Below are 27,402 nucleotides of genomic sequence, written 5' to 3'. Positions count from 1 at the left end.
AAGTAGACCCCTGCCCCCTCAGAACCATAAAGGCCCCCCTCCCTGCTGAGCAGCAGTGTGGCCTAATGGAAAGAGCCCAGGCCTGGAGGTCAGAGGATCTGGGTTCTAATCCCACTCCACTACTTGCCTGCTGTGTGAGCAACTCACATCTTTGCTGGGCCTCAGTTTTCACATCTATTAAATGGGCATTATTACCCATTCTCCTACTGAGAATGGGAGCATCTTGTGGGAAAGGGACTGTATCTGATACGATTATCTTGTATCTCCCCAAGCAATTAGTACAGTGCTTGGCACATAGTAATTGCTTAACAAATACTGCTATTGTGATTATGATTGCTGGGGGTCAGGCCAGAGTCCAGTGAGGTGGGCACACAGCCCCGTGGCCACAGAGTGGACAGAGGTGTCCACTATGTGGAGGCCCACTTGGCCAATGGCCGGAGCCAATGAGCCAAGCATACGGCAGGGGGAAGGGCCCTGGCAGAGGTGTGCGGGCCGAGGCTGTGACGCGCCATATCCCGGGAGGAAAATCATTAAATTAAACAGAGTTAAATGGAAAGTTCATTCAGCATGGGGTAATGGGCCAGCTGACAGCTCACAGCTCAGTGGGCGGGTCAGAGGGAGTGTCCGCTCCGTCACCAGGGATGATATCCGGGGCCCGGAGACACTCGCCGGACAGGAGCGTACCGCGCCACAGGAGAGCGAGGAGTCAGAGGGACCGGACGACTGCTGCCAGTGTCCAGCCGCAAACCCCAGCCTCACAGCAGACCCCACAGGAACCTCCCCAACACTTCACAGGACTGCAAGCGGCCAGGAAGCCTGAAATCGGCTGCCGGCCATGGCGGCATGGACAGACATGGCGTTGCTGGTTGTGATCGTGGCGGTGGCCGCTGGGAGACCCTTAGAACCGTAAGAGAGTTTCCCTGGGAAACCCAGAGAGGCCTTCTGGACCTACCCACCCTGGCCAAGGCGGGGGCTACTGGCAGCCAGGAGGGCTAAGATGGCCAGTGTGGCATCAGCTGCGGAGGAGGAGCGGGAGGAGGAAGAGGAGGAAGAGGGCAGATAAGTCAGTCAGTCATTCAATCCTATTTATTGAGCGCTTACCATGTGTAGAGCACTCTACTAAGAGCTTGGGAGAATGCAACATAATAACAGGCACATTCACTGCTTGCAGTGAGCTTACAGTCTGGAGGGAGAGACAGACATTCATATAAATAAATAAATTATGGATATGTATATAAGTGCTGAGGGGCTGTAAGAGGGGAATTAATAAAGACAGCAAGTTAGGGTGACGTAGAAGGGAGTTGAAGAAAAGGAAAAGAGGGCTTAGTCGGGGAAGGCCTCTTGGAGGAGATGTGCCCTCAATAAGGCTTTGAAGTAGGGGAGAGTAATTGTCTGTTGGCTATGAGGAGGGAGGGCATTCCAGGCCAGAGGCAGGATGTGGGCGAGAGGTGGGTGGTGAGATAGACAAGATCAAGGTAGAGTGAGTAGGTTGGCATTAGAGGATTGAGGTGTGCTGGCTGGGATGCAGTAAGAGAGTATCAAGGTGAGGTAAGAGGGGTAAGATGATTGAGTGATTTAAAGCCAATAGTGAGGAGTTTCTGTTTGATGCAGAGATGGATGGGCAGCCACTGGAGATTCTTGAGGAGTGGGGAAACATGTCCTGAACATTAAAGACTGGGAGATAAGGACTGGGAGATAGAGGCGGGGAGACTAGGAGGTGGTGATGGTGACAGTAATGAGGGCTGTGAGATGAGATGTGACAGTGTGCCAAGCACTGTGCTGACTGCTGGATGGGTGCCGGACAAAGCCCCTGCCCCTCAGAATGGGGGCCAGGGGGCATGGGGCAGCAGATGGGATTGAGGCAGCTAGAGAGGTGTGAGGGGACCTTGGGAAAGGGAAATAAGGGGGACCAGAGGGGAGGTGGAAGTGAGAGACGGAGGTTCCACTGGGGGTCCACAGGCAGGGGTTTGGTCCCTGCTCTGCAAATGTCCTGCCAGGTCTCCTGGGCCTAGCCACCTCTCTCCCTGGGCCTCAGTGTCCTAACCTGAAAATGGAGATAAAATAGCTATTCTCCCCTCCTCCTAAACTGTGTGGTAACTGGATCTGGGTCCAATCTGTCTATCTTGTACTTGCCCCTGCGCTTAGTTTCGTGCTCGATACACTGATGATATAATTAATGTCATTATCATTATTAGTATTATTATGGGGGAGGTAGGGAGCCTGAGGGTGGTAAAGGTCAGAGATGTGGAGTCAGAGGGTTGAAGATGTGCGGGGCTGGGGATGTTTGAGGTGTCAGGAAGGGGGCGGGGAGCCCAAGGAGTGGTTGGCAGTGAGGGGAGCAAGGAGTGAGACCTTCACAGATCTTTCCTCTCATGTCTCCCTCCCCAGTACTATCCTCAGAGGTGGGTCAGAGGGAGTGTCCGCTCCGTCACCAGGGATGATATCCGGGGCCCGGAGACACTCGCCGGACAGGAGCGTACCATGCCACAGGAGAGCCAGGAGTCAGGCTTGGGGGGGGGGGGGTGGTCGGGAGGGCCCCTTGGGTCACAGACTCAGGCTCCCTGCTGGAGGAAGAGAAAGCTCAGGTCCGCTGGGGTCTTGCTGCGACAGCTCATCAGCTGAAGGTGGCGGGTCGGTCATCCCTTCCAACTCCCCTGCCCCGCAATCTTCTGCTGACACCCCCAGCCTCTTCCTGGGCTTCCGCCCTCAGAGCCTCCCACGCCCCCTTCAGCTCCCCACTCGGTCCGCAGACACTTCATGGTGCTGATGCCGGCCCAGCTGTCGTACCCCTCGGCCGAGACCTTCTGCGTGCAGGCTCGCGGGCTGGACCAGCCCTGGCAGCTGAGCATCACCCTGCAGGCCCGCAACGGGAGCCTCAGGCTCTGGGAGAAAGCCTTCTCCGGTTCGTACAGCTTCTTCCACTGCCAGGCTTTCTGGGTGAGTGAGTCACGGGAAGCGGGGTGAAGGGGTGCAGGTGCCCCAGCCCTCCCTCCCTCCAGCTGCCGATCCATTCCCTGCACCCTCCAGCCCTCCATCATTCACCCCGCTCCAGAGCTCCCTCCCCGGCTCTGCTGTGTCAGCACTTGCAGTCAGCAGGCCTGGGGAATCCTCACCTTGATCCTTTCAGCCCAGAACTCCTGTCCAGCCCTGCTCCTCTCCAAGCACCCCAAAGTTCCAGCCACACCACCCCATCCCCCCACTCCATCTCTCTAACCTTCCCACCCCTCTGATCCATCCACCACAACCCCCTGACCCCCCAACTCTTCCCCCACTCTACCACTCAAGCTTCCAGTCCTAATCCCCAGCCCTTCATGCCTCCAACCCTCTGATCACCACATCTCTGACCCTCTGACCCCCAGCCCCTCACACCTCTGACCCTCAGGCCCCCAGTCCCTCACCCCTTTGACCCTCTGACCCCCAGCCCCTCACATCTTCAACCCTCTGACTCTTCACCTCTGACCCTGCAGCCTTACACATCTTCCAACCTCTGACCCACAGCCCCTCACACCTCTGACCCTCTGACCTTCGTGCCTCTGACCTTTTGCCCCCAGCCCTGCACCTTTCTGAACCTCCCACCCCCAACCATCACACACTGTAATCCTCTGCTCCCCAACCCACAATCTTCTGATTCCCTGACTTCCACCCCTTTGACCCAAACATTCCATATCTCTGACTGTGATCCCCCCATCCCTCTGACTCCCCCTACTCTTCTGACCCTCCATTCCCCCTCATCCCTTCAACTCTCACCTCTCCACCCCTCAAAGGCCCTTCCCCCAACTCCTCATCCAAACAAGACTGTAAGTCCTTTGTGGGCAGGGATTGTCTCTATTGCTGAATTGTACTTTCCAAGTGCTTAGTACAGTGTTCTGCACACAGTAAGGCTCAATAAATACGATTTAATTGAATAAATGAAAAGAATCAAGGAAGGCTTCCTGGAAGAGATGGGATAGAAGGGCTTTGAAGAAGGGGAGAGCAGTGATCTGTAGGATAGGAAGTGGGAGGGATTTCTGGGCAGGGTTAGGGTGTGAGGGAGGAGTCAGAGGAAGGATAGCAGAGAGCAAGGCCCAGAGAGAAAGGGGCATGGGAGGAGGTGTATTCGGTGAGGTGGATTTTCTATACCAGACATAGAGACATGGAGACACAGGTCCCAGAGATACAGAGACCCAGAGAGAGTCAGACCTCCCGAGGCATAGAAACACAGACCCCCAGAAATACAGAGAAAGAGAGTCAGATCCCCAGAGACCCAAACCACCCTGAGAGAAGCAGACATCTCTCTGGAAACAGAGATTCAGATCCCCAGATACCCAGAGAGAGGCAGACCTCCAGAGACAAGGAGACACAGACCCAAGAAACACAGAGACACTGAGAGAGGCACGCTTCGAGAGACCCAGACACTCAGATCCCCAGAAACACAGAAATCCAGATAGAGATGCTTGCTCACACTCAGAAATGGGCATATGTAGACAAGCAGAATCAAGGGTGAAGAAACATGTTTTCTCTCCCTGCCCGTGACCACTGCTTATTCACAAGGTCCCTCAGACACCCCATCTTCCTCCCTTCTTCTCTCTTCCAGCCTCTCCCATGGACCACTTGTTCTCCACCCCCTCTGCCCCTTCCTTTGCTTCCCCCCAAGACTTTCAGGGTCCAGAATGGGGCTCTCTGAAAAGACCTTGGGTTCTCTGGGAAGACTTTCCCTGAGGGTTGAAGGGTCTTTTCCTCACAGCTTGTCCCCCGAGGCACTGGTCAGCTGTGGTGCACAGCCTGTGGTCAGCTGTGGAAGCTGATTCAGAGACCTTCTGGGTGCTTCCCAGTGTCCCACTGCTTCTCCCCCTACTCCCCAGCCCTCTGGTCTCCCACCCCATTCTCCTTGGCCCCCTGCTCCCTGGCCCCCTGCTCCCCTGTCCCCCTCTTCCCAGACCCCCCACTCCCTGGTCTCACTCTCCCTTGCCTCCCACTCCCAGACCCAACTCTCACCAGTCTTCTACTCCCCAGGCCCCAACTCAGATGTCTCAGTGGAAGCTCTCGTGGACAGGGGCACATGTTGGGTTCTAACTCATTTGGTGTGATTGCCTGAATGGGAGTGGGTGCAGGGTCCAGACCACCCCCCTTTTTTTGCCCCAGAACCTATCCAAGGTCATGCAGTAGGAGAGGACCAGGATTTCACAGATTCCCTGGGAATAGTTGTGGCAAGACAGACTCACTTCTGTTCCTCTATCAGAGACACTGACCTGACGGGTCACCCCATTTCCTGTTACCGAGGGCCAAATCCGAATCTTTTACCCATGCTCTTACCCACTGCCTGGAAGGGGTTTCAACACCTCATCCTCTTGAAGGTGCTTATTCCCAGGGCAGGACGTCATTCCCAGTTCCCGGTTGTCGTTCCCAGCCCTGTAGTCATTCCTAGTCCCGTTTGTTGTTCCCAGTTCCCAGTGGTCATTCCCAAGCCTAGTTTCCTTCCTGGGCCTGGTTGTAATTCCCAACTTTAGATTGTCATTTCCAGTTCCCATTTTTTATTCCCATTTCTCAGTTGTCATTCCTGACTCCTGTTTTGTTTTGGTTTTTTTTAATGGCATTTGTTTAGTGCTTACTATGTGCCAAGCACTGTACTAAATGCTGGGGTATATACAAGCTAATCAAGTTGGATACAGCCCATGTCCTACATGGAGCTCACAGATGTAATCCTCATTTTACAGGAGAGGTAACAGGCATAGAGAAGTTAAATGGGTCACCCAAAATCATGCAGTAGAGAAGTGGTGGAGCTGGGATTAGAACCCAGGTCCTTCTTACTCCCAGGCCTGGGCTCTTTCCAATAAGCTATACTGCTTCTTGTTGTCACTGTCAGTGTTGTTGTCATTCCGCAGAGCTCAGTTGTCGTTCCCAGTTTCTGGTTGTCATTCCTGGTCCCATCCCAGTTGTCATTCCCAGGTCCGGTTGATGTTTCAGACCCAATAGTAGTTCCCAGTTGCCAATTGTCGTTCCCAGGTCTGATTGTGGTTCCTGGGCTCAGTTGTGATTCTTGGGTCTGACGGGATTTTCTCTTCTTATTCCTGGAATAACCTCGGTTTTGTTGAGGAGGTTAACTCCTTCCTTTCCAGAAGGAATCACAGACTGGGTGACCCTAGCACCAAGCCTGGGGTCCTCTATCTCCATCCCTCTTTACCTGTCCCATCCCACTCTCAACGTGCCCTGCCTTACTCTTGGCCTGTTCCTGGCCTAGTTCTGCTCTGTCCCAACCTGCCCCCCCAACTTCTGCTCTGTCCCAGATTGCACCCAACCTGCCCCAGCCTGCCCCCCAGCTTGTCACAGTCCTGATAAGAGACTGATTAGTTGGGCAGGGGCCTGGACCAATGGGGAAGGGAGCATACTTGATGTGTCCACTGCTGCTCTCATCTAGGGGAATCCTGGCCAGGGACAGTGCACTGAGTAATTCTGAGGCTCTCCTGGCACCCGGGGTTCAGACAGCAGACAGACTACCACGTGGGCAACCCCAAGACTTGAACTCCTCACCCATGGATCATCAGGCAGCAACTGCTGATTGCGAGCATCCCACTGGCAATTATCCCTGCTTAGAAGGGTTAAATATGAGTGGTTAATTAGTGCCACAGATTACCCAAAATCATTATTTTAGGCCATTGTTTCACCCTCCTCTTCCAGGATCCTGAGCAGAGCCACTAAGGAAGACGACTGTCTGCCCAAGTCTCCTTTTTATTCCTTTCTCAGACTGGAGGGCTGGTAAGCTGGGCCTTGGCAGAGTAGTGTTCCTGGGCACAGAGGAGCAGCCCAGAGACATCTCCTCTCTCAGGCCAGAGGGCCAGTGAGCTGGGACATACCAGGATGCACAGGCACAGAGGAGGAAGCAGTGTGAAGCAGCATGATCTGGTGGAAGGAGCACAGGCCTGGGTTCTAATCCCAGCTCCACCACTGGTGTCTACTGTGTGACTTTGGGCAAGTCACTTAACTTCTCTGTGCCTCAGTTATCTCATCTGTAAAATGGGAATTAAATCCTACTTCCTCCAATTTAGACTGTGAGTCCTGTGTGAAACGGGGACTGTGTCCAACCTGATTACTTTGTATCTACCCCAGTACTTATGACAGTGCGTGGCACATAGCAAGTGCTTTAATAAGTACCGTCATTATGATTATTATAATAGGAGCCCAACCCATGATCAGGCCTGGGGAGGCCAGAGCTGCTGGCACATCCCTCTGGACTCTGAGATGATCCTGCAGACCTGCCCTCTCCCCATCCTTCCCCTCCCCCGGCACCTCGGGGGTCACATCAGCATCTGACTCTTCCCAGGTCCCAGCTCCGTCCAGTGGCCAGGAGGAAGTCGCCCACGTTTGGGTCAAGCGTCTGGGTGCCACATACTCCCACGAGGAAAGCCAGCAGGTGCTGATCCGACGGGCTCAGACAGGAACCTTCATCGAGCTGGAAAAGCCGGTGTATAAGCCCGGTCAGACAGGTAAGAGTTGGGTGTGGTGCTCCTAGCTGGACGGACACACACACACACTTTACAACAAACAGGACAGCAAGCAGACAGATAAGCAAACAAGTAGTCAGACAGACAGACAGGCTGGTCTGTTCTCAGCAACTAACTCTCTGTTTTCATTTGGGGACGTACCGTTGTTTGACATTTTGTTTTCCCGGGTCCTTCCTCTGCTATCCTGGTTTTCGGTTTCCCAATCTCAGCTCTCCAAGCAGCTGCTGTTTGGGTCTCTGGCTGTTGCCCATTCTCCTCACCTGTCCCACCCAGGAGAGCTGTTTTAACATGAACAGAGCTTCCGATGCTAGGAGACTGACAATTTAACAGCACTTCATTGTTCATGATCTTGTTTTGCTGTTTGACATTGAATCTGGCCGGTCAGGGATGCCCATGGAAATGGTGGATAAGGCTTCAGTGTGGGGTCTAGGTCACCCAGACAGAGAGAAGGTCAGATAGCACTACAACTCTGGAGACCTTAGTGTGGTCTGGAGCCTGATACGACTGCTGCCACACTCTGTTTGACCATTTCTGCAAGGATATGCTGGCCTTTTTGATTCTGTTGTCTGTTTCCTTGCCTATCACTGCATCATTGGCCATTGAGCTGCCTCAGTAACAGAATTCCATCACTGTTTTTCACTCTATATTGCCAATATGAATTTTTGGTTGTGCATGTGGCTTTATCGGTGCAGGCTGATCCATCACCTAGGTTTTCTGTAGACACACCAGGCCTTACTGACTGCCTGGCTGTTTTAGTCAAGCTTGTCCAATCATTTGCCTGTCTTCTGGGTGTACACGCCTTTAGGGCACAGTCCCTGCAAACAGTAACTCTTGGTTGACTCTATTACTCAGGATGATGCTCCAAGTCTGTTGATTTGGAAGAGTTTCCCTGAGGCCCAGAAAGGTATTCTAAAGCCTGTGTACATGTTTCCTCTACATTTGCACTCACACATGTGTACACAAATGTATGCATACACACATTCACACACATAAACACCACATATACAGCCAACACACATGCATACAAAAACAATGATACCCACACACTCCTAAGCAGAACCTCATGGAAGAGGGGGGGTGCTGACTGTGGCTACACATAGGCCCACACCCAAACCTGCACACACACCTATGCACATACACACAGGTTTTCCACAGCTTATGGAAAGAAGTGGGCATGTCCAGAGTATGGGAAGGGTCACATTTATTCATACAGTTGCATGCTAACACATGAGCCTAGCTGCACAGCCTCACACACACTCATGTTCCTGTATTGATGTGCCCAGACACAGACAATCAATCAATCAGGGGCATATATTGAGTGCTTACTGCATACAGAGCACTGAACTAAGAGTTTGGAAGAGGATGATAGGAAACGTACAATAGAATACTGCAAACAAAAACCCTGTTTCCTGAAGAGATCTGATTCTGCCCAGGCTTGGGGGCATGAGTCTTCTCCTGTCAGAGGTGGCCACAGAACCAAACAAGAACACACACAAATGAGGACACACAACTCAGCATCCCCAGCAATGCTACTCCATGGCCGTTGGATTCCGGGGACTCCCAGGCCAGAATGTGTTCCCTCTCAGGGAAGTGCCAGGGAGCCTCCCAAGCCCCTTCCCTAGCTGCTCGGGTCATTTTTGGATCTGGGAAGTGGTGTGTGTGTGTTGGGGGGTGGTGCTGTTTGATTGAGTGCCGTGAGTACCCCCTTTAGACTGTGAGCTTGTTTTGTTGGGCAGGGATTGCCTCTATCTTTTGCTGAACTATACATTCCAAGCACCTAGTACACTGCTCTGCACATAGTAAGCACTCAATAAATACAATTGAATGAATGATTGAATGAACCCCCTGTTTCCACAGCTGCTCTGATGGCCTGGTGTGATAGGGTCCTTATCTACCTAGTTACTGCGGTTTTGTCATGACTCTCTTAGGGAAGCAGCATGGCGTAGTGGATAGAGCATGGGCCTGGGAGTCAGAAGTTCAGGGCTTCTAATCCCGGCTCTGCCACTTGTCTGCTGTGTGACCTTGGGCAAGTCACTTCATTTCTCTGGGCGTCAGTTACCTCATCCATAAAATGGGGATTAAGACTGTGAGCCCCACGTGGGACAACCTGACTACCATGTATCTACTCCAGCGCTTAGAACAGTGCCTGGCACATAGTAAGTGCTTAACAAATACCATAATTATTATTAGTATTGTATTGTACTCTGCCAAACACTTAGCAGAGTGCTCTGTACACAGTAATGCAAGGATTGATTGATTAACTGATTGTTGGCCAGTCACCACATGACTTCCCAGAGCCCAGTCCCGAGCCAGTCCAGGTGGCCCAGCTCTCAGCCAATCAATCATCGAAGACTTTCACTGTTTGTGGGTGACAGTCCCTGGTAGGAGTCACCCAACAAGACAGGCAAAAGTAGACAGGTCCTCTGCCCCTGAGGGAAGATGGGTGGCAGAACCCTCAAAGGACAGGACAAAGGACAGAGCCCAGTGGTCAGCAGGGGGGCTCCGAGACTCAGAGGGCAGGAAGAGAAGCAGGGTGGCCTAGTGGATAGAGCTTGGGAGTCAGAAGAACGTGGGTTCTAATCCTGACCACCATTTGTCTGCTTGGTGACCTTGGGCAAGTCGTTTAATTTCTCTGTGCCTCAGTTATCTTGTCTGTAAAATGGGGTCATTGATCACATTAGTTTGTATCTAACCCAGTGCTGAGTACAGTGCTTGACACATAATCAGTGCATAACAAATATCATTTTAAAAAAAGATAGTGAGCTGAGATAAGCTCCAGAGAGCAGGGGGTTAGCAAGCTGAGTCCCAGAGAGCCAGTGGACTGATCCAATCAATTAATCAGTGGCATTTAATGAGTGCTCAGTGTGTGCAGAGCACTGGACTAAGCACTTGGGAGAATACACTACAATAGAGTAGGTAGATTGCACGTAATTGGAGCTAACAGTTGGTATTTGTTAAAATGCTTACTATCTGCAGAGCACTGTTCTAAGCGCTGGGTAGATACAGGGTAATCAGGTTGTCCCTCGTGAGGCTCACAGTCTTCAACCCCATTTTACAGATGAGGGAACTGAGGCACAGAGAAGTTAAGTGACTTGCCCACAGTCACAGAGCTGACAAGTGGCAGAGTCAGGATTCACACCCATGACCTCTGACTCCCAAGCCCTGGCTCTTTCCACTGAGCCACACTGGAGGAAGCAGTCTAGATTGGAAGACAGACATGAAGATAAATTATTGATAGGGAAAATGAGAGACTATAAGGATATGGACATAAATGCTGTGAGGCTGGGGGTGGGCTGAGCATCAAGTGCTTAAGGGGTGTAGCTCCATCTGCATAGGTGACGCAGGGGCGGCAGGGGTGGGCAGCGTGGGCAGGGGACACGAGGTCCTGGTCAGGGGCTTAGTCAGAGTTGAGTCTGCAGAGAAAGGCCTGTGGCTGGGGCTCTATCGAGTCGCTTCTTGTTCTGACTTAGACGCCGAGTCTTCTATCGCCAGTTTCCATTTCTCTACCAAAGACAAGTTATCTCGAGCTCAACAACACCAGCCCCCCATCCTCCCACCCTCCTCCCGGGACAGAAGGGGTTGCCAGGCTGGACTGGGCGGAGGCGGAGTGGGAGGGTGGCAGGGTTGGCTCTCGGGGGGTGAGCCGTGGTCAGGTTCGGGGCCTGGTGCAATCAGTCAGGGAGTCCAGTCTCAGTGGGTCTTGGGCTCCTCCAACCTGGATGTCTTCAATCACAGACCTTCTTCTTTCCTCCACAGTCAGGTTCCGGGTCCTAACCCTGGCCAGGAACTTCAGCGCCCACAGCCAGCCGGTAAATGGCGGGAGAGACGTTTCCCATTGGGGGTCCAGATGGGAGGGACACTTCCGGGAACCCCTGATTTTTACTTCTCCATCTCAGAATCTCCGGGGCTCCTGGAGCTGGCCCATCAGGGGGAGCCTGGGAAGGGGCTGGGACTCAGGCAGGGGCTGACTAGCCCTGCTCTCTCTCTCTCTCTCTCTCTCTCTCTCTCTCTCTCTCTCTCTCTCTCTCTCTCTCCTCTAGATCTTAAGGCTTGTTGTGGGCAGGGGATGTGTTTACCAACTCTGTTGTACTGTAACCTCCCAACTGCTTACTACAGTGCTCTACATACAGTAAGCCCTCAATAAATACCATTGATTGATTGATCCTGGACCCCCAGCTGAGCCTGGACAAGCAGAATGTCAAACTTCAAACAAGCAGCTCTACTCTCCATTTGTTGGATGGTGCAGCTCTGTTTAATGGATGTTTTGAGAGGAAAACCCTCCCTAAAATAGACTTGTCAACAGGCATGTCCAGTTATGGCCCTCCTCATCCCGGGTGTTTCAGGAATTTGGGAAGATTGGGGAGCTCATGGAGGGAAATGATCTTGACATTCTAAATAAAATGAATTTTCTATGTTTCTCTACAGTACCAGCTGGTGGAAGTCCAGGTGAGGAGTTTATTCATGTACGGGGTGGTCTCTGTCACTGCACAGTTAGTGTCACTGTCTGGTCCCTGTCATTGTACAATCATTGCCACTGCATGGCCACTCCCACTACACTTTCGCTATCACTCTGCTGTCACTATCACTGCTACTTAATAATGGTGGTATTTGTTAAGCCCTTACTATGCGCAAAGCACTGTTCTAAGCACTGGGGGGATACAAGGTGAACAGGTTGTCCCACGTGAGGCTCACAGTTTTAATCCCCATTTTACAGATGAGGGAACTGAGGTACAGAGAAGTTAAGTGACTGGCCCAAAGTCATACAGCTGGCAAGCGGCAGAGGAGGGATTCTAACCCACGATCTCTGACTCCCAAGCCCAGGCTCTTTCCACTGAGCCATGCTACTTCACAATCATTGCCACTGCAGAGACTCTGTCACTATGCTGCCAGTTCCACTATGCTCTCCCTATCACCACCACTGCAGTCACTGTCACCATGCTGACACTGCACAGTCGCCGGCCCTACACAATCAGTGGCATTGCGCAGCCCCTGAAACTGCACTGTCTCTATTATTATTCCATCACTGCCACTTCACACAGTCATTGCCATTGCATCATCACTCTCACTATACTTTCATTGTCAGTATGCTGTCCCTGCTACTACACAGTTACTGCCACTTTGTCATCACTTCCACTGGATGATCGCGCTACGGTCAGCATCACCAGGCTGGCACTGTCACTGCCACAACCCAGTCACTGTTACTGCAAGGTTGCTGTCACTTCGTGGTCAGTGTCACTATGCTGTCACAGTCACTGCTGTCCATACCACTACTCCTATGCTACTATGCCATTACTGTCGCTGCTCAGCCACTGTCGTTATACAGAGAAGCAGTGTGGCAGAGGGGTCCTGGGAAACAGAAGGTCATGGGTTCTAATCCCAGCTCTGTCACTTGTCTGTTATGTGACCTTAGGCGAGTCGCTTCACTTCTCTGTGCCTCAGTTACCTCATCTGTAAAATGGGGATTAAGACTGTGAGCCTCACCTGTGACAACCTGACCACTTTGTAACCCCCCCAGTGCTTAGAACAGTGCTTTGCACATAGTAAGCGCTTAACAAATACCATCATTATTATTTATTATTCTCTGGCCTTTAGTTACCTCAGCTGGAAAATGGGGATTGAAGCTGGGAGCCCCATGTGGGACTGTTTCCAACCTGATAAGCTCTATCTCCCCCAGCACATAGAACAGTGCCCGGCACATAGTAAGTGCTTAACAAATACCATCATTATTATTATTACAGTCAGTAGCACTATGCAGTTACTTGCACAGCACAGTCACAGCCACTGCCCCATCACTGTCAGTATGTAGTCTCTGTGACAGCGAGTAGGATTTTCTGCTTTCTAACTCTTCCAACCTCAACCCCTTTCTCTCACAGCACTTAGTGCAATGTTCTGTACTCAGTAAGCCCTTAATAAACACTATAATACTACTACTAATATTGCTATTATTATCTACTATTAGTATTAATAAACTCCATTATTACTTCTACTATTATTACTACTATGACAACTACTACTTTATTGCCCTCTGGTTTGAGTACTGGGATCGCTGCCCAGAAATTGGAGGCCCAGAGAGACTTAAACAAGTCACAGAGCAAGTCAAATTGGGAACTCCAACAAGAACCCATCACTCCCACATCCCGGACTTGGGAAAATCATTTCCTTACCTAAGTAGAATCCTGGCTCCTAGGTCCAGGGCATGTTGGGATTGTGGATATCTCGGCCCCATTCTTGGGGGACAACCACAACTCTGTCCCTGGGTCTGCCTCATCTACCAGGATTCCTTAGGGAACAAAGTTTCTTCGATGAGGAATGTGGCTCCCCAGCACGGCATAGCTGATTTGTCAGTCCCATTGGCTGCCAACGCCTCACAGGGGACCTACACCATCAGCATCCCGAGTCTCAGTGCCAAGAAGTACTTCCAGGTGGACAGCTCAGGTAAGTCCGGCTACCAGGGTCCTCGGGCTGATGGCAGCTGGGTGGGATGGGGCAGGACAAGGCCCCACAGTGAAGTGAATCAATCATATTTATTGATAATAATAATAATGATGGTATTTGTTAAGCGCTTACTGTGTGCAGAGCACTGTTCTAAGCGATGGGGTTGATACAGGGTAATCAGGTCCATTCCTTCAATAGTATTTATTGAGCGCTTACTATGTGCAGAACACTGTACTAAGTGCTTGGAATGGACAAATCGGCAACAGATAGAGACAGTCCCTGCCCTTTGACGGGCTTACAGTCTAATCGGGGTAGACAGACCGACAAGAACAATGGCAATAAATAGAGTCGAGGGGAAGAACATCTCATTAAAACAATAGCAAATAAATAGAATCAGGATGATGTACATCTCATTAAACAAAATAAATAGGGTGATGAAGATATATACAGCTGAGTGGACGAGTACAGTGCTGAGGGGATGGGACGGGAGAGGGGGAGGAGCAGAGGGAAAGGGGGGAGAAGAGGGTTTAGCTGCGGAGAGGTGAAGGGGGGTAGAGGGAGCAGAGGGAAAAGGGGAGCTCAGTCTGGGAAGGCCTCTTGGAGGAGGTGAGATTTAAGTAGGGTTTTGAAGAGGGGAAGAGAATTAGTTTGTCAGAGGTGAGGAGGAAGGGCATTCCAGGACTGCGGGAGGACGTGGCCCAGGGGTCGATGGCAGGATAGGCGAGACCGAGGAACGGTGAGGAGGTGGGCGGCAGAGGAGCGGAGTGTGCGGGGTGGGCAGTAGAAAGAGAGAAGGGAGGAGAGGTAGGAAGGAGTAAGGTGATGGAGAGCCTTGAAGCCTAGAGTGAGAGGTTGTCCCACGTGAGGCTCACAGTCTTAATCCCCATTTTTCAAATAAGATAACTGAGGCACAGAGAAGTTAAGTGACTTGCCCACAGTCACACAGCTGACAAGTGGCAGAGCTGGGATTTGAACCCATGACATCTGACTCCCAAGCCCATGCTCTTTCCACTGAGCCACGCTGCTTCTCTGGTCACTTTGATCATTAGGTGCTTGGGAAAGTACAATACAACTGAGTTGGTAGACACGTTCCCTGTCCATAACAAGCGTTCAGTCTACAGGGAGAGACGGGCATTAATATAAATAAATACATTACAGATATGTATGGAAGTGCTATGGGGCCGAGGGAGGAGTGAATACAGAGTACAAATCCAAGTGCCGGGGGATGCAGAAGGGAGTGGGAGAAGAGGAAATGAGGGCTTAGGCAGGGAAGGATTCTTGGAGGAGATGTGCCTTCAATTAGGCTTTGAAGGTGGGGAGAGTGATCGTAGGTCAAATCTGAAGAGGGAAGGGTGTTCCAGACTAGAGGAAGGATGTGGGCGAGAGATTTGTGGCGAGATAGTTGAGATCGAGTTACAGTGAGTAGGTTAGCATTAGAGGAGCAAAGTGTGTGGGCTGGGACATCTCCAAGGGACTATGGGGCATAGGGATATCGGGCTGTGGCAGCAACGGCAGCCCCTCATCCTGGATGGGTCAGGGCACCCCTGTTGCACCATGATGCCCCTGACCACCAAGAGGCAAGTTTGGGTTGAGCAGATGGAGAAGGGAAGAGAGACCCCCTAGGGCGGTAGTGGGGGAAATAGAGTCACATCCTGTGCTCTAGATCTCATCTGTCTTGCCGCTGACCCTTCACCCACATCCTGCCTCTGGGCTGTAATGCCCTCCCTCCTCAGTTCTATCAGAATATTACTCTCCCTAGTTTCAGAGCCTTACTGAAGGCACATCTCCAAGAGGCCTTCCCTGACTAAGCCCTCCTTTTCTCTTCTCCCATTCCCTTCTGCATCACTCTGACTTGCTCCTTTTATTCATTCCCCTGCCCAGCCCCACAGCACTTAAAAACATATCCGTAAATTTTTAATTTATATTAATGTCTATATCCCCCTCTAGACGGTCATTATGGGCAGGGAATGTTTCTGTTTATTGTTGTTTTGTACTCTCCCAAGAACTTAGTACAGTACTCTGCACACACTAAGTGCTCAATAAATGCGATTGAATGAAGGAATTAATGCCTTCCCTGTCCTGTTCCTTAGAGTTCCAGAGATTCAGGGCTCACATCCAGGTACCTTCCACCATCTCCCCGCAGGCGAAGAACTTGGTTTTCACCACATGTGGCAGGTAGGACTTGGGAGGGAATGGTCTTGGGGGTCTCTGTGGACTGGGGGCTGGAGAAAATGACAAGGAGTAGATCCTAACCACCGTGGTCTGGGATTCAACTTAGGAAACTGGATCTCCATAGCTTGAGCTTCCTGGTATTTTTTTAAGTGATATTTGTTAAGTGCTTACTATGTACCAGGCACTGTACTAAGCACAGGGGCAGATATAAGGTAATCAGGTTGGGCACAGTCCATGTCCCATATGGTGATCACGGTCTTTTACAAATGAGGTAACTGAGGCCCAGAGAAGTTAAGTGACTTGATTTGCCCAAGTGAAGTGAAGTGATTTGCCTAAATTCACAGAGAAGACAAGTGGCAGAGCCAGGATTAGAACCCAGGTCTACCCTGGTTTCCCAGTGTGCCTCATATACCTGACATGCCCAGCAAACCTAAGGGACCCCAGTGACCCAGTTTACCTAACCATACTTGATGTACCTGGTTCTACTCAGCAAAACTTGACAATTACTTGACATGCTACTTTTTCTACTCAGCAAAACCCAATTACTTGACATGCCCAATTTCCAGACAGAAACTTGGACTCTGAACCCCATGTGGGACAGAACCTCTGTCTGCCCAATCTGATTGTCTTCAGTCTACCCAGTACTTAGTTTTGTGCTAAGCATTTAACAGTTACCACAGTTCTTCTTCTAATTGTTGCTATTAACCTGGCAAACCCAGTGTGGCTCAATGGAAAGAGCACGGGCTTGGGAGTCAGAGGTCATGGGTTCTAACCCCAACTCTGCACTTGTCTGCTGTGTGACTTTGGGCAAATCACTTAACTTCTCTATGCTTCAATTCCCTCACCTGTAAAGTGGGGATTAAGATTATGAGCCCCACTTTGGACAACCTGATGACCTTGTATCTCCCCCAGTGTTTAGAACAGTGCTTGGCACATAGTAAGTGCTGGCCACATCTAGCATACCAGGCCAAAACTGGCTTACCTGCTCATATCTGGAGACTTGGCTCTACCCAGCTTTCCCAAAGTGCCAGGGTTTTCCAGGGTACTTAGTGCATCTGGCTGTTCCTGGAGGACCTGGCTGTACCTGGCCAAACCTGCCATGCCCAGCATCCACAGCGTATCTCGTATTCCCAGCAGACCTGGAAGGAGGGGAGACCTTTCTCTGGCCTCCCCTATGGGTGTGCTGCTGATGAGGTCCAGCTGGGGCCAAAGGGCAGAATCCCCTCTGGTCATCCACCATGTTCACACTTCAGTTTCAGACTGATTCTCCAGACTCTCTTCAGCACAAAGACTGCTCTGCCCTGTCTTCTGCTGCTGAGTCGACCCTGCTTGGGGGAAAGGGAGGACTCCAGCGGGAATGCAGGGAGACACACACACACACACACACACACACACACAGGGACTCAGGGCACTTGTTTCCCCACCAGCCAGTTTCTTGCAGAGAAAGAAACCTTCTATTCCACAGTGACCAACCCCTGCTCCCACCCCCTGGCCCCAACTCCTTGTTCCTAGACATTCCTGAAGCACTATAGTGGTTAATCAATAATAATGGTGGTATTTATTAAGGGCTTACTATTTGACAGGCACTGTATTAAGCACTGGGATCAATACAAGCAAATCATGTTCGACACAGTCTCTGTCCCACATGGGTCTCATAGTCTAAATCCCCATATGACAGGTAACTGAGACACAGAGAAGTGAAATGATTTGCCCAAAGTCACACACAACAGACAAGTGGCAGAGCTGGGATTAGAACCCACATCCTTCTGCCTCCCAGGCCTATGATCTATCCATCAGGCCACGCTGCTTCTCCATCAATCAATTAATCACATTTATTGAGCACTACCTGTGTGCAGAACTCTATACTAAGTGCTTGGGCAAGTACAATATAACAGAGTTGTAGACATGTTTCCTGCCAGCATTGAGAGGCTAGACCCGTGGAAGGACACAGAGGAATAATTGTGCAACCTTCCCCTCGACACCCAGATCTCCCTTGTTAACTAGAACCACCCCTTCCAAAGTCCCCCAGTGCTGCTTGGTTATCTCCAGAGGCTCTGACCCTGAGCCCCCTCACCTGGCACAGCCAGGGCAGCCCCACTCCCACAGTCTCTCTCCTCTGTCTCTCTCCCACAGGCACCTGAATGGGAATCCAGTCCAGGGAAAGGTTATGGCCACCGTGTGTCAGCAAGCACCAGCAGGACTGGACATGTGCAAACACTTCTCTGGCAAGGTATCAGAACCCAGGGTGGGAAAAGAGTCCAGCATTGACAGAACAGTCTGGGGACAAATGAGAGGGAGACCCTGGAGAGGAACTGAAAGGGGAAGGGAGGGAGTTGTGAGGGGTAAAATAGAGATCTGAGGGTGGGAGGGCAGTGCAGGGAGGAACTCAGACTATTTTGGCAGTCCAAAGGCAAGGGCATAATGTCCTGAGGCTCAAATCATTTTGGCAGTCCAGAGGCAGGGGGATACCACCTTGGAGCTCAGACGATTTTGGTAGTCCAGAGGTGCTGAGACCTGGGCACAGAAGGTTTTGAGCTCAGTTCCTCTGATTCGAGAGGAGGTGGTAAGAGGAGAAAGGGGACAGTGACCTGCCAACCCTGTTCCCCATAGCAACTTGTCTTACCACACAGTGACAACAAACAATAGTTTATAGAATTGGGGAGCCTTGGTAAGGAAGGGTCAGGCAAGGTGAGGGTAAATTTATAGGCTAAAGGTTAAAAGGGTAAGGTTAAAGGTCAAGGTGGTCAGGTTAAAAGATTAAAGGGTTAAATTGAAGGTTAAAACTAAGAGAATCTTTAGCTGGGAGAAGCATGGGATTAGGGGAAGGAGGAGGAGGAGTGGGGAAGTGGCAAGTTTAAGAAGTTCCTACGAGAGCCTCATCCCATCATCCCTTACCTCCCTGGCTATGGCTGAAGCCCAGACAGTTCGGGGTCCATTGTCATTGTGAGCACCAGGCTGGACCAGCCCTGAGGGACACCTGGGACACCAGTCCAGATCTTGCCATCTCTGCCATGCAGGGCTTTGGGCTCTCCGGCCCTGGCCTTATCCCTGGCTCATCACTCTCATTCTACCCACATATTCAGTCTGTTACCAAATCCTACCGGTTCAACCTCCACATCTCTAAAATCTGTCCTTTCCTCTCCATCCAAACTGCTAGCATGTTAATCCAAGCACTTATTCTATCCCACCTTGATTACTGCATTGGTCTCCTTGCTGGCCTCCTTGGGTCCGGTCTCTCCCAACTTCAGTTTATATTTTGCTCTACTGCCTGAATCATTTTTCTACAAAAGCATTCAGTTCATGTTTACCCAGTGCTCATGAGCCTCTAGTGGTTGCCCATCCACACCACATCAAACCATTGGCTTTAAAGCACTCAATCACCTAGCCCCCTACTTAACCTCATTGATCTTCCCTTTTACAAACTCCTGTTCACATTGTGTTCTTCCCTTCCTCAAATTTCTGTTCTGGCCTTAGTCTTCCCAATCATTCAACAAATGGATGGTATTTATTGCATGCTTGCTGTATGTAGACCACTGTACTAAGCACTTGGGAATGTACAATACAGTTGGTAGACATGATCCCTATGCACAAAGAGCTTACAATCTTATCTCCAAATTTAGGTTGAGGCTCTGTTCTTCCTCTCTCCAAATTCCCATTCAGGCTATCCCTTGCCCTCTCCAAGTCCCCATTCAGGCCATTTCCCCACATCCCTTCCCACCCTGCAGTCTACAAGGCCCCAGGTCTTGCTTGAGAAGCCCTGTGAGTTCTGTGGTTGGCAAACTCTAACAACAGTCTCCCACTCCCCATGTTCAGACAGGTGAGAATGGATGCTTCACAGCCCAGGTGAATACCTCAGCTTTTGTGCTGGCACCATCTAGCCAGTTCAGCCCATACCTCCAAGTGCGAGCCATTGTGACTGAAAACAACACAGGTACCATCCCCCAGCCTGGGTCTCACTCACCCTATGGGTCCCCACATGGCTCTGGCCAACCCCACCCTGCCCTCTGGGCAGCCACTTCTCCCAGGCCAGAGCCACCCCTGCCCTGATGGCCTCCTGATGACCATGCCAGCCCCAGGCCAAATTGTCTGGGGTGGGGTCGGGACCCCCAACGTGGCCCAAGGTGCTTTCTGAGTGTGGGCTGGCTGGACTGCAGGGGGGTGGGAGGGGGTCTGACCCTCTCTGGGTTCCTGCTCAACTCTTTTTGGGAACAAACTGGAGACTGTAACATTGGAGGATGCAGCTCTGAGCTGACATCAGCTTTAACTCCTCTATTTCCCAGAGTCAATGGGTGCCATCAATTACCCTAGCAACCACACTGGACTCTGTGTGAACTGGGGTCATGGGGCCCCCACAGACTTTAGGTACTGCATGTCAGCCCTCCTACCCCATACACATAGTCCCTGGGAGGTTTGGAAAGTTCTTCCTGGTTGTGACTGTTCAATTCTCTACCTGTGTTGTAGCAAGATATGCTAAAGTGTCCCAAAACTGCTGGATAGCTGAGGACCTCATCACTGTGCGATTCCCCAATGCCAAGAGATACTACCACCCCGGAGCCCCCTACTCTGGAAAAGTGAGTTTGGGAGAACCAGGGTGCTGGGTTGGAGGTGTTGGAGCTGTCCATGATCCTGCCTGAACCTGCTGGGGTCTCTCTAGACCCCAGGAGTGGCTGCCTTTAGTTTCCACTGCAGAGGAAGTGAATTGTGATCTACACACTGAAAAGGGGGCAAGCTGGGGTTGAATGCTAGGCAGTTAATAATGGGGAACTGGCTTTGGGGTAAGGAAGGGTGGTTCATACAGGAAGAGCACGGAATCTAGTGGAGGGTGTGGGGTCCAGAGAATGGGTGTGGAGGCCCAGAAGAAGAGCATGGGGTACAGAGGCGGGTCATGGGGAGAAGAGGAGTTGGTCTCCAGTGTGCAGAGGAGTGGTGTGAGGTCCATAGGAGGTCTTTCCTAGCCCTGAGGCTTTAGGGAAAAGCTAGAGCCTGAATCAATCTATTAATGGGATTTATTGAGCACATACTGCATACAGCCCAACGGACTAAGTGCTTGGAAAGCTCAATAAAGTTGGTAGACATGATCTCTGCCCTTGAGGAGCTTATGGTCTAGTAGTGGTAGTAGAAGTTGTAGTGATAATATTTATTAACTGCTCACTATGTACAAAGCAGCAAGCACCAGGAAAGAATACGCAGTTGGGAATAAATCAGGACCCTGTCCCTCATGGAGGGCTCACAATCAGACAGTGAAAAAGCAGGGAGGAAACAGCTGAAAAACAGTAGGGGAGGTAGACATTAAACTAAAGGACAGGTAGAGAGGAAGCAGCAGAATATAAGGATCTGTCTGTCCCCAAGTTCCTTCATCCAAGTTCCACATCCCAGTGTGGGCCAATCCCTGCACTCTGTGGCTTGACTCAGCTGGGCATCAGAGTCGCCCTTGAGTCTGTGAGGTCCATTCTTATGGAGCAGAGAGGAGGCCTGAGGGAGGCGTGGAGCTGCTGGCCGGTTTTCCCAGAATCCTGGGTTCTAGGCCTGGTTTGCTTGGAAGGTTGGGCTGGAGCCTGATGTGGGATGCTGGGAGGGACAGGGAAGAGCTGGTGGCCAGAGCCTCTGTTTTAGAGCCAAGGGCTTCATTCTCAGTTGCCTACTCCAGCCCTATGGCTTTCCCCTGGACCTCTGCTAGCCCTCTGCTGGCCTTCCTCTGACTCTCCACTAGCTCTTTTTGTGCTCCACTAGCTCTCTGCTGTCCCCATGTGGCTGCTGTTCCCTAGCGCTAATTGTGACGAGGGCTTACTGCGTGAATTAGGTACGGTCCCTGGCCCCCAAGGGCTCTCAGTTTTAGAACAGGCGACAGAGTGAAAGATGAGATGACAAAACATAAAAACTGCATATATTAAAAACTAAGTGCCAAGCACTGTTCTAAGCACTTGGAGAAAAAACAAGGTCATCATGTTGTCCCTCGTGGGGCTCACTCTTAATTCCAATTTTACAGGTGAGGGAACTGAGGCACAAAGAAGTTAAGTCAGAGAAGCAGCGTGGCTCAGTGGAAAGAGCCCGGGCTTGGGAGTCAGAGGTCATGGGTTCGAATCCCGGCTCTGCCACTTGTCAGCTGTGTGACTATGGGCAAGTCACCTAACTTCTCTGTGTCTCAGTTACCTCATCTGTAAAATGGGGATTCACTGTGAGCCTCACATGGGACAACCTGATTACCCTGTATCTACCCCAGCACTTAGAACAGTGCTCTGCACATAGTAAGCACTTAACAAATACCAACATTATTATTATTATTATTGACTTGCCCAAGGTTACACAACAGACAAGTGGCAAACTCACATCCTCTGACTCCCAAGCCCATGCTCTTTCTATGAAACCATGCTGCCTCTCTGTATAGGACAGTTGGTCCTGAAGGACTTCCTATACTGTCTTTCTCTTGGGGAAGGAGAGTTCAGTAGAGGTGGGGCAAGCCGAGGCTATCACCTTGAGTCTCCAACCCCAAGGCAAGGCAAGCCCTGCCCCCAACCCTTAGAGCAGGGGTCAAGAGGGCAAACTTCAACTGAGGAAGGGAAAGGTCTCCCTCCATAACCACCTTTTGTCTTTGCTGTGTCAGATGAAATTTCAAAGCGTCATGGGGAAGGTCCAGGGCGATGAGCCTGTCTACCTGGTTATCCAGTACCAGGGGAAAAGGGAGGTGAAGACCTACCGCACGGATGACAAGGGAGAGGTCGCCTTCACCCTGGACACATCCGCCTGGGGGAAGACTGGCCCTGTCACTCTGCAGGTGAGGAAGAGGGGTTTGGCCCTTTGGGTGGGATCACCAGGCAAGTTGGGGATTGTTGCAACCCCAGCCCCTTCCTGCCCTGTGCAGAGGACGGGTCTCTGCCCTCACTCTCTAGGGTTGGGCTGACTTTCCTCAGGACTTTATTCATTTAGTCAGAGGAAGGGAGAGGGTGAGGTGTGGAGGGAGGTAGAGAGGAGTCATGGCAAGGTGGTAGTGCCTGCTCTGGGTCCCGGGGGCTGTATTGAGTGGCCCAGGGACTTAGGCCTGGCCCCGGGCCCAAAAGAAAGAGAGGTGGTGATGGCTACAGAAGTTGAAGTAGGTGGGGTTGTGCAGTTGTAGGGGAGGAGGAGGAGGAAGAGGAGGAGAGTCTCAGCTTCCCCTCCCTGATACCGTGATGGGCTCTGGCCTCCTGCCCAGAGGAAAGAGAACCCCAAGTCTCACAGGAGTGGACCCATCCAGCTGCAGGTGCTGATGGTGGTCCTGTCCCATGCCTGAGCCTGACACCTGCTTCATCCCCTAGTGGAGGTGCCCATGGGGCAGAACCGCAACTGGCTAGGGGGCTCCAGTCCAGGGGGCCAGGAGTGCAGGGGCAAGGGGGGGCCTGTGATCTGGTCTGGAAACATCCATTTTAGATGGGCCCCCAGTGACCAGTAATTCTTGGGCTTCCCGAACCTGTCATTAAGGGGACGAACAAGAAAGAAACCTCTGAGGATTCTCCAGGGAACACACCTCCATGTCATAGTGGCAGCTACACCCTGAAGCTGGATGCCTTGGATGCCTCCAGCGGCAGCCTGGTGGTGATCAGACCAGAGCAGGGGGTCCACCCCTGCGGGAAAGACCTCCGGATCCAAGTGGGCTACGTCATCAGACCCGAGGAGTTGGAGTTCAAGGCTACCCATCTGAATGTCTACTATCTGGTGAGAGACAGTGGGAGGGAAGCACAGTTGGGGCCACTGCCCAGAGACCACCCCACCTTGTTTATAATTAATAATAATTATGGTCTTTGGAAGTTCAAATGACCCAACTTAGATTAACATATTTTGGACACATAATCAGGAGGATTAATTTTCTATAGAAGACACTCATGCTAGGAGAAGTCCAGAGAAAACATGGAAGAGGCAGACCAGCAGCTAGGTGGATATAGACCCTAACAACAATAATGAAAAAACCATTAGAAAACTTATGGATTATGGCAGAGGTCAGGACGTTCTGGAGAAAGTATATCCATGGAGTTGCTAAGAATCAGAAACGACTCGACAGCACTTAATAATAACAATAATAATGGCACTCGTTAAGCACTTAGGGTGTGTCAAGCACTGTTCTAAAAGCTGGAGTAGATACAAATGAACCTCATGGGCTCACACTCAATCCCCATTTTACAGATCAGGTAATTGAGGCCCAGAGAGGTTAAGTGACTTGCCCAAGGTCACCCAGCAGACACATGGTGGAGCTGGGATTAGAACCCAGGTCCTTCTGACTCCCAGGCCTGTGCTCTATCTATTAAGCCACGCTGCTTCTTCTTGTTGGCTGGGGGCCTGAGCCAACTCAATTCCCTCAGGCTGCAGCCCAAGCCCTCAGTCCTCATGGGCCCTCAGTGACCAATACCAGTCCATGGATAAAATTCCCTTCTAATTGCCTGCAGGGGCAGCATTCCCCAAGCAGAGCAGGATGGGGAGGGGGCTCCAGGATGCATGGTTAGATGGGAAGGAGGGATCTGTGGTGGGTGGTTGGAAGGGAGGGAGTTCTTTGTAGGGCACAGATGGAAAAGGGGTCCGTAGGGATTTGGGAAATCAATCTTGCTGTCAGCAGCTGCAACCCAGAGTCATCCCCAAATGATCCCTCTGACCACTGGCTCCACTGGCCACAGAAAGGCCAGTAAAGGGCTGAACCCCACCTAGAGGGCAGAAAAGAAAAATAGAATCTTGGCACAGTCCACCCCCTCTTGGGTGACTGGTGCAGTCCTGACCACCACCATGTCATAGAAAGGACGTGATGGAGCAGGAGGATGCGGGATGCTGGGAGGAGGCCCAACCAAGGCCTGGGGATGGAGGGGCTCATGTAAGGAGAAGGACTGAGGAGGATTAGGGCTGATTAAGCCCAGACTGGAGAAAGTTGGAGGCCAGGATGGGGCATAGTAGGAGTTTAGAGAACAAGGAAGGGGTGGACAGGGCAAACACAATACAAGGCTGAGGCCCCCAGGGAGCCTCAAAGTGAAAGGTCAAAGTGGGGAAGTCACCTCTCCCAGTGGTAGCAGATGCACAATCCTGTTACCTGTCAGCACTGTGCTAGCCCAGAAGAGCCAGAGTGCAGGAGGAGCTTGGGTCATCTCCAAGGTGGACAGTCCATAGTGGTCTGAGAGAGAAGGTGAGGCCTGTGAGGGTCCAACTAGGTTGTTAGAAATCCCATCCTTCACCATTAGGTTGGAAGGTCAAGGAAGGTCACCGGCATTTCCCATCGCCGCAGAATTTGTCGAGGGGCTAATGGGCACTGAGCTAGGCTCTAGGGGAGCATACAACAGAGGGAAAAATGAAATTCCTGCCCTCAACAAGCTTGCACTCTAACTGGAAAGAACATAGACCCAAAGAGGTCAAGATACCTTAAGAGGAAAAGAAAAAGAAGAATCACAAATGACATAAGTATCCAAGGGAATAAACCAATAGCAAACAAGTAAATAAAACATTGTACTGGCCCTCTAAACATGTCTGCTCTGTCCACTGTGGGCAGAGAGGGTTGGACTGGTTGGGTCCTGGCCTGACCAAGAAATGGTGTTTCTTTATGTTTCTCTGATGAGAAGTTTTGTTCTGTATAACTGACTACTGTCTGTGGAGAATAACCTCCCCATCGCCCCGATTCACTCCCTTTGCTCTCCCTCGCCTCCCCGCCCCACAGCACTTATGTATATATGTACACATTATAATTCTATTTATTTATATTAATGAAATGAATATACCTATAATTCCATTTATTTATATTGATGCTATTGATGCCTGTTTACTTGTTTTGATGTCTGTCTCCCCACTTCTAGACTGTGAATCTGTTATGGGCAGGGATTGTCTCTGTTGCTGAAGTGTACTTTCCAAGGGCTTAGTACAGTGCTCTACACACAGTAAGCGCTGAATAAATACAATTGAACGAATGAATCAATAAATGAATGAATTAACCTCCGCTGTGCTCTCATGTTCTTAGGTCTCAGCCAGAGGCACCTTTGTACAGTATGGCCAAAAGTCCATCTCGTTAAGACAGCCGGCTGGTAAGTGCTGTGGGAGAGAGTCTGCAGGCCTGAGCCAGAGCTGGGGGATGGCCTTAGGCCCAGAGACATCGCAAAGCCAGATGTGAGGGACGGAGGGGACCAAGGGTCCTAGAGCTCAGGAGCCTTTCTGACCAGGCAGGATCATGAGGGGTGATGGGCTGACCCCTATCCATTGAGCTGATGGGATTCATATTTCACTCTCTGACCACCAGGTACACCCCCAACATGGAAGGAGAGCCAGCGGAGGCCAGCCAAGGGTCACGGGGCTTGGGGTTGTAATCTGAGGGAAAGGATGGGGGTCAGCTGGGGTCCAAAGCAAAGTTCAAGGAGGGGTCATCTGAGGGTAAAGGTCAAGACCACTGGACCTGGCAAGAGACACTTGAGGACACTTCTGGGACATCAGAGCAGGCTGAACAAGGGTCATGACTGTGTCCGTCTGGGGGATCTCTCTCCCTCTGCAGAGATGAATGGCTCATTCTCGGTGGCCCTGCCCACTGAAAATCTCTTCCCTGTTGCCACCGTGGTGGTGTACACAGTCTTCCGCAATGGTCAAGTCGCCGCTGACAGTGCCCAGTTCCACATCTCCTCTTGCTACCGGAACAATGTGAGTCCTGGGGAGAGGGAGGGCAAGCACATAGACACATAGGCTGGGCACATAGGCTGACTGTGGGCAGTCATCCTCCCTCCTTCCTTCCTCCTCTACCTCTCTCCCTCTCCCTTCTTTCTCTTTTTTTTAAAAATGCTGTTTGTTAGGCAGTTAGGTACTTACTATACACTTACTGTGTATCAGCCACTGTACTAAATGCTGGGGTACATACAAAACAATCAGGTTTAACACAGTCCCTTTCCCACATAGTGCTCACAGCCTTAATCCCCATTTTACAGATGAGGTAACTGAGGCAGAGAAAACTTAAAGGACTTGCCCAAGGTTGTACAACAGACAAGTGGAGGAGCCAAGATTAGAACCCTCCCTTTGCCCATCCTTTCTTTACCTCCTTCCTCCTTTCCCCCCTGCTACTGGGAGAATAATAGTAATAAAAATAATAATTGTGGTATTTGTTAAACGCTTACTATGTGCCAATCAATGTAGTAAGAACTGGGGTAGATACAAAGTAATCAGGTTGGATACCATCCCTGTCCTTCACTAGACTTACAGTCTAAGCAGGAGAGAGAAGAGGTAATGAATTTCCAATTTTACAGATGAGGAAACTGAAGTACAAGGAAGTTAAGTCACTTGCCCAAGGCCACACAGCAGCCAAGTGGCAGATCCAGGATCAGAACCCTGGCCCTCTGAT

At 51.0% G+C, this 27,402-nt stretch overlaps 1 protein-coding gene across 1 annotated transcript; it reads left to right on the top strand.

The window, feature by feature from the left end:
* Positions 1–18,990: 18,990 nt before the first annotated feature.
* On the top strand, positions 18,991–24,736 carry LOC120639007 (alpha-2-macroglobulin-like protein 1). The gene is made up of 6 exons (XM_039914771.1): positions 18,991–19,008; positions 19,899–20,016; positions 20,547–20,656; positions 22,687–22,857; positions 23,541–23,774; positions 24,725–24,736. Exons 1-6 carry the CDS (start codon positions 18,991–18,993, stop codon positions 24,734–24,736), a joined length of 663 nt encoding a protein of 220 aa, XP_039770705.1.
* Positions 24,737–27,402: the final 2,666 nt, after the last annotated feature.

This window comes from Ornithorhynchus anatinus, chromosome 2 (assembly GCF_004115215.2).
Source record: "Ornithorhynchus anatinus isolate Pmale09 chromosome 2, mOrnAna1.pri.v4, whole genome shotgun sequence".
In the NCBI taxonomy this organism is placed as follows: Eukaryota; Metazoa; Chordata; class Mammalia; order Monotremata; family Ornithorhynchidae; genus Ornithorhynchus; species Ornithorhynchus anatinus.
This window is presented reverse-complemented; position numbering and strand designations above follow the sequence as displayed.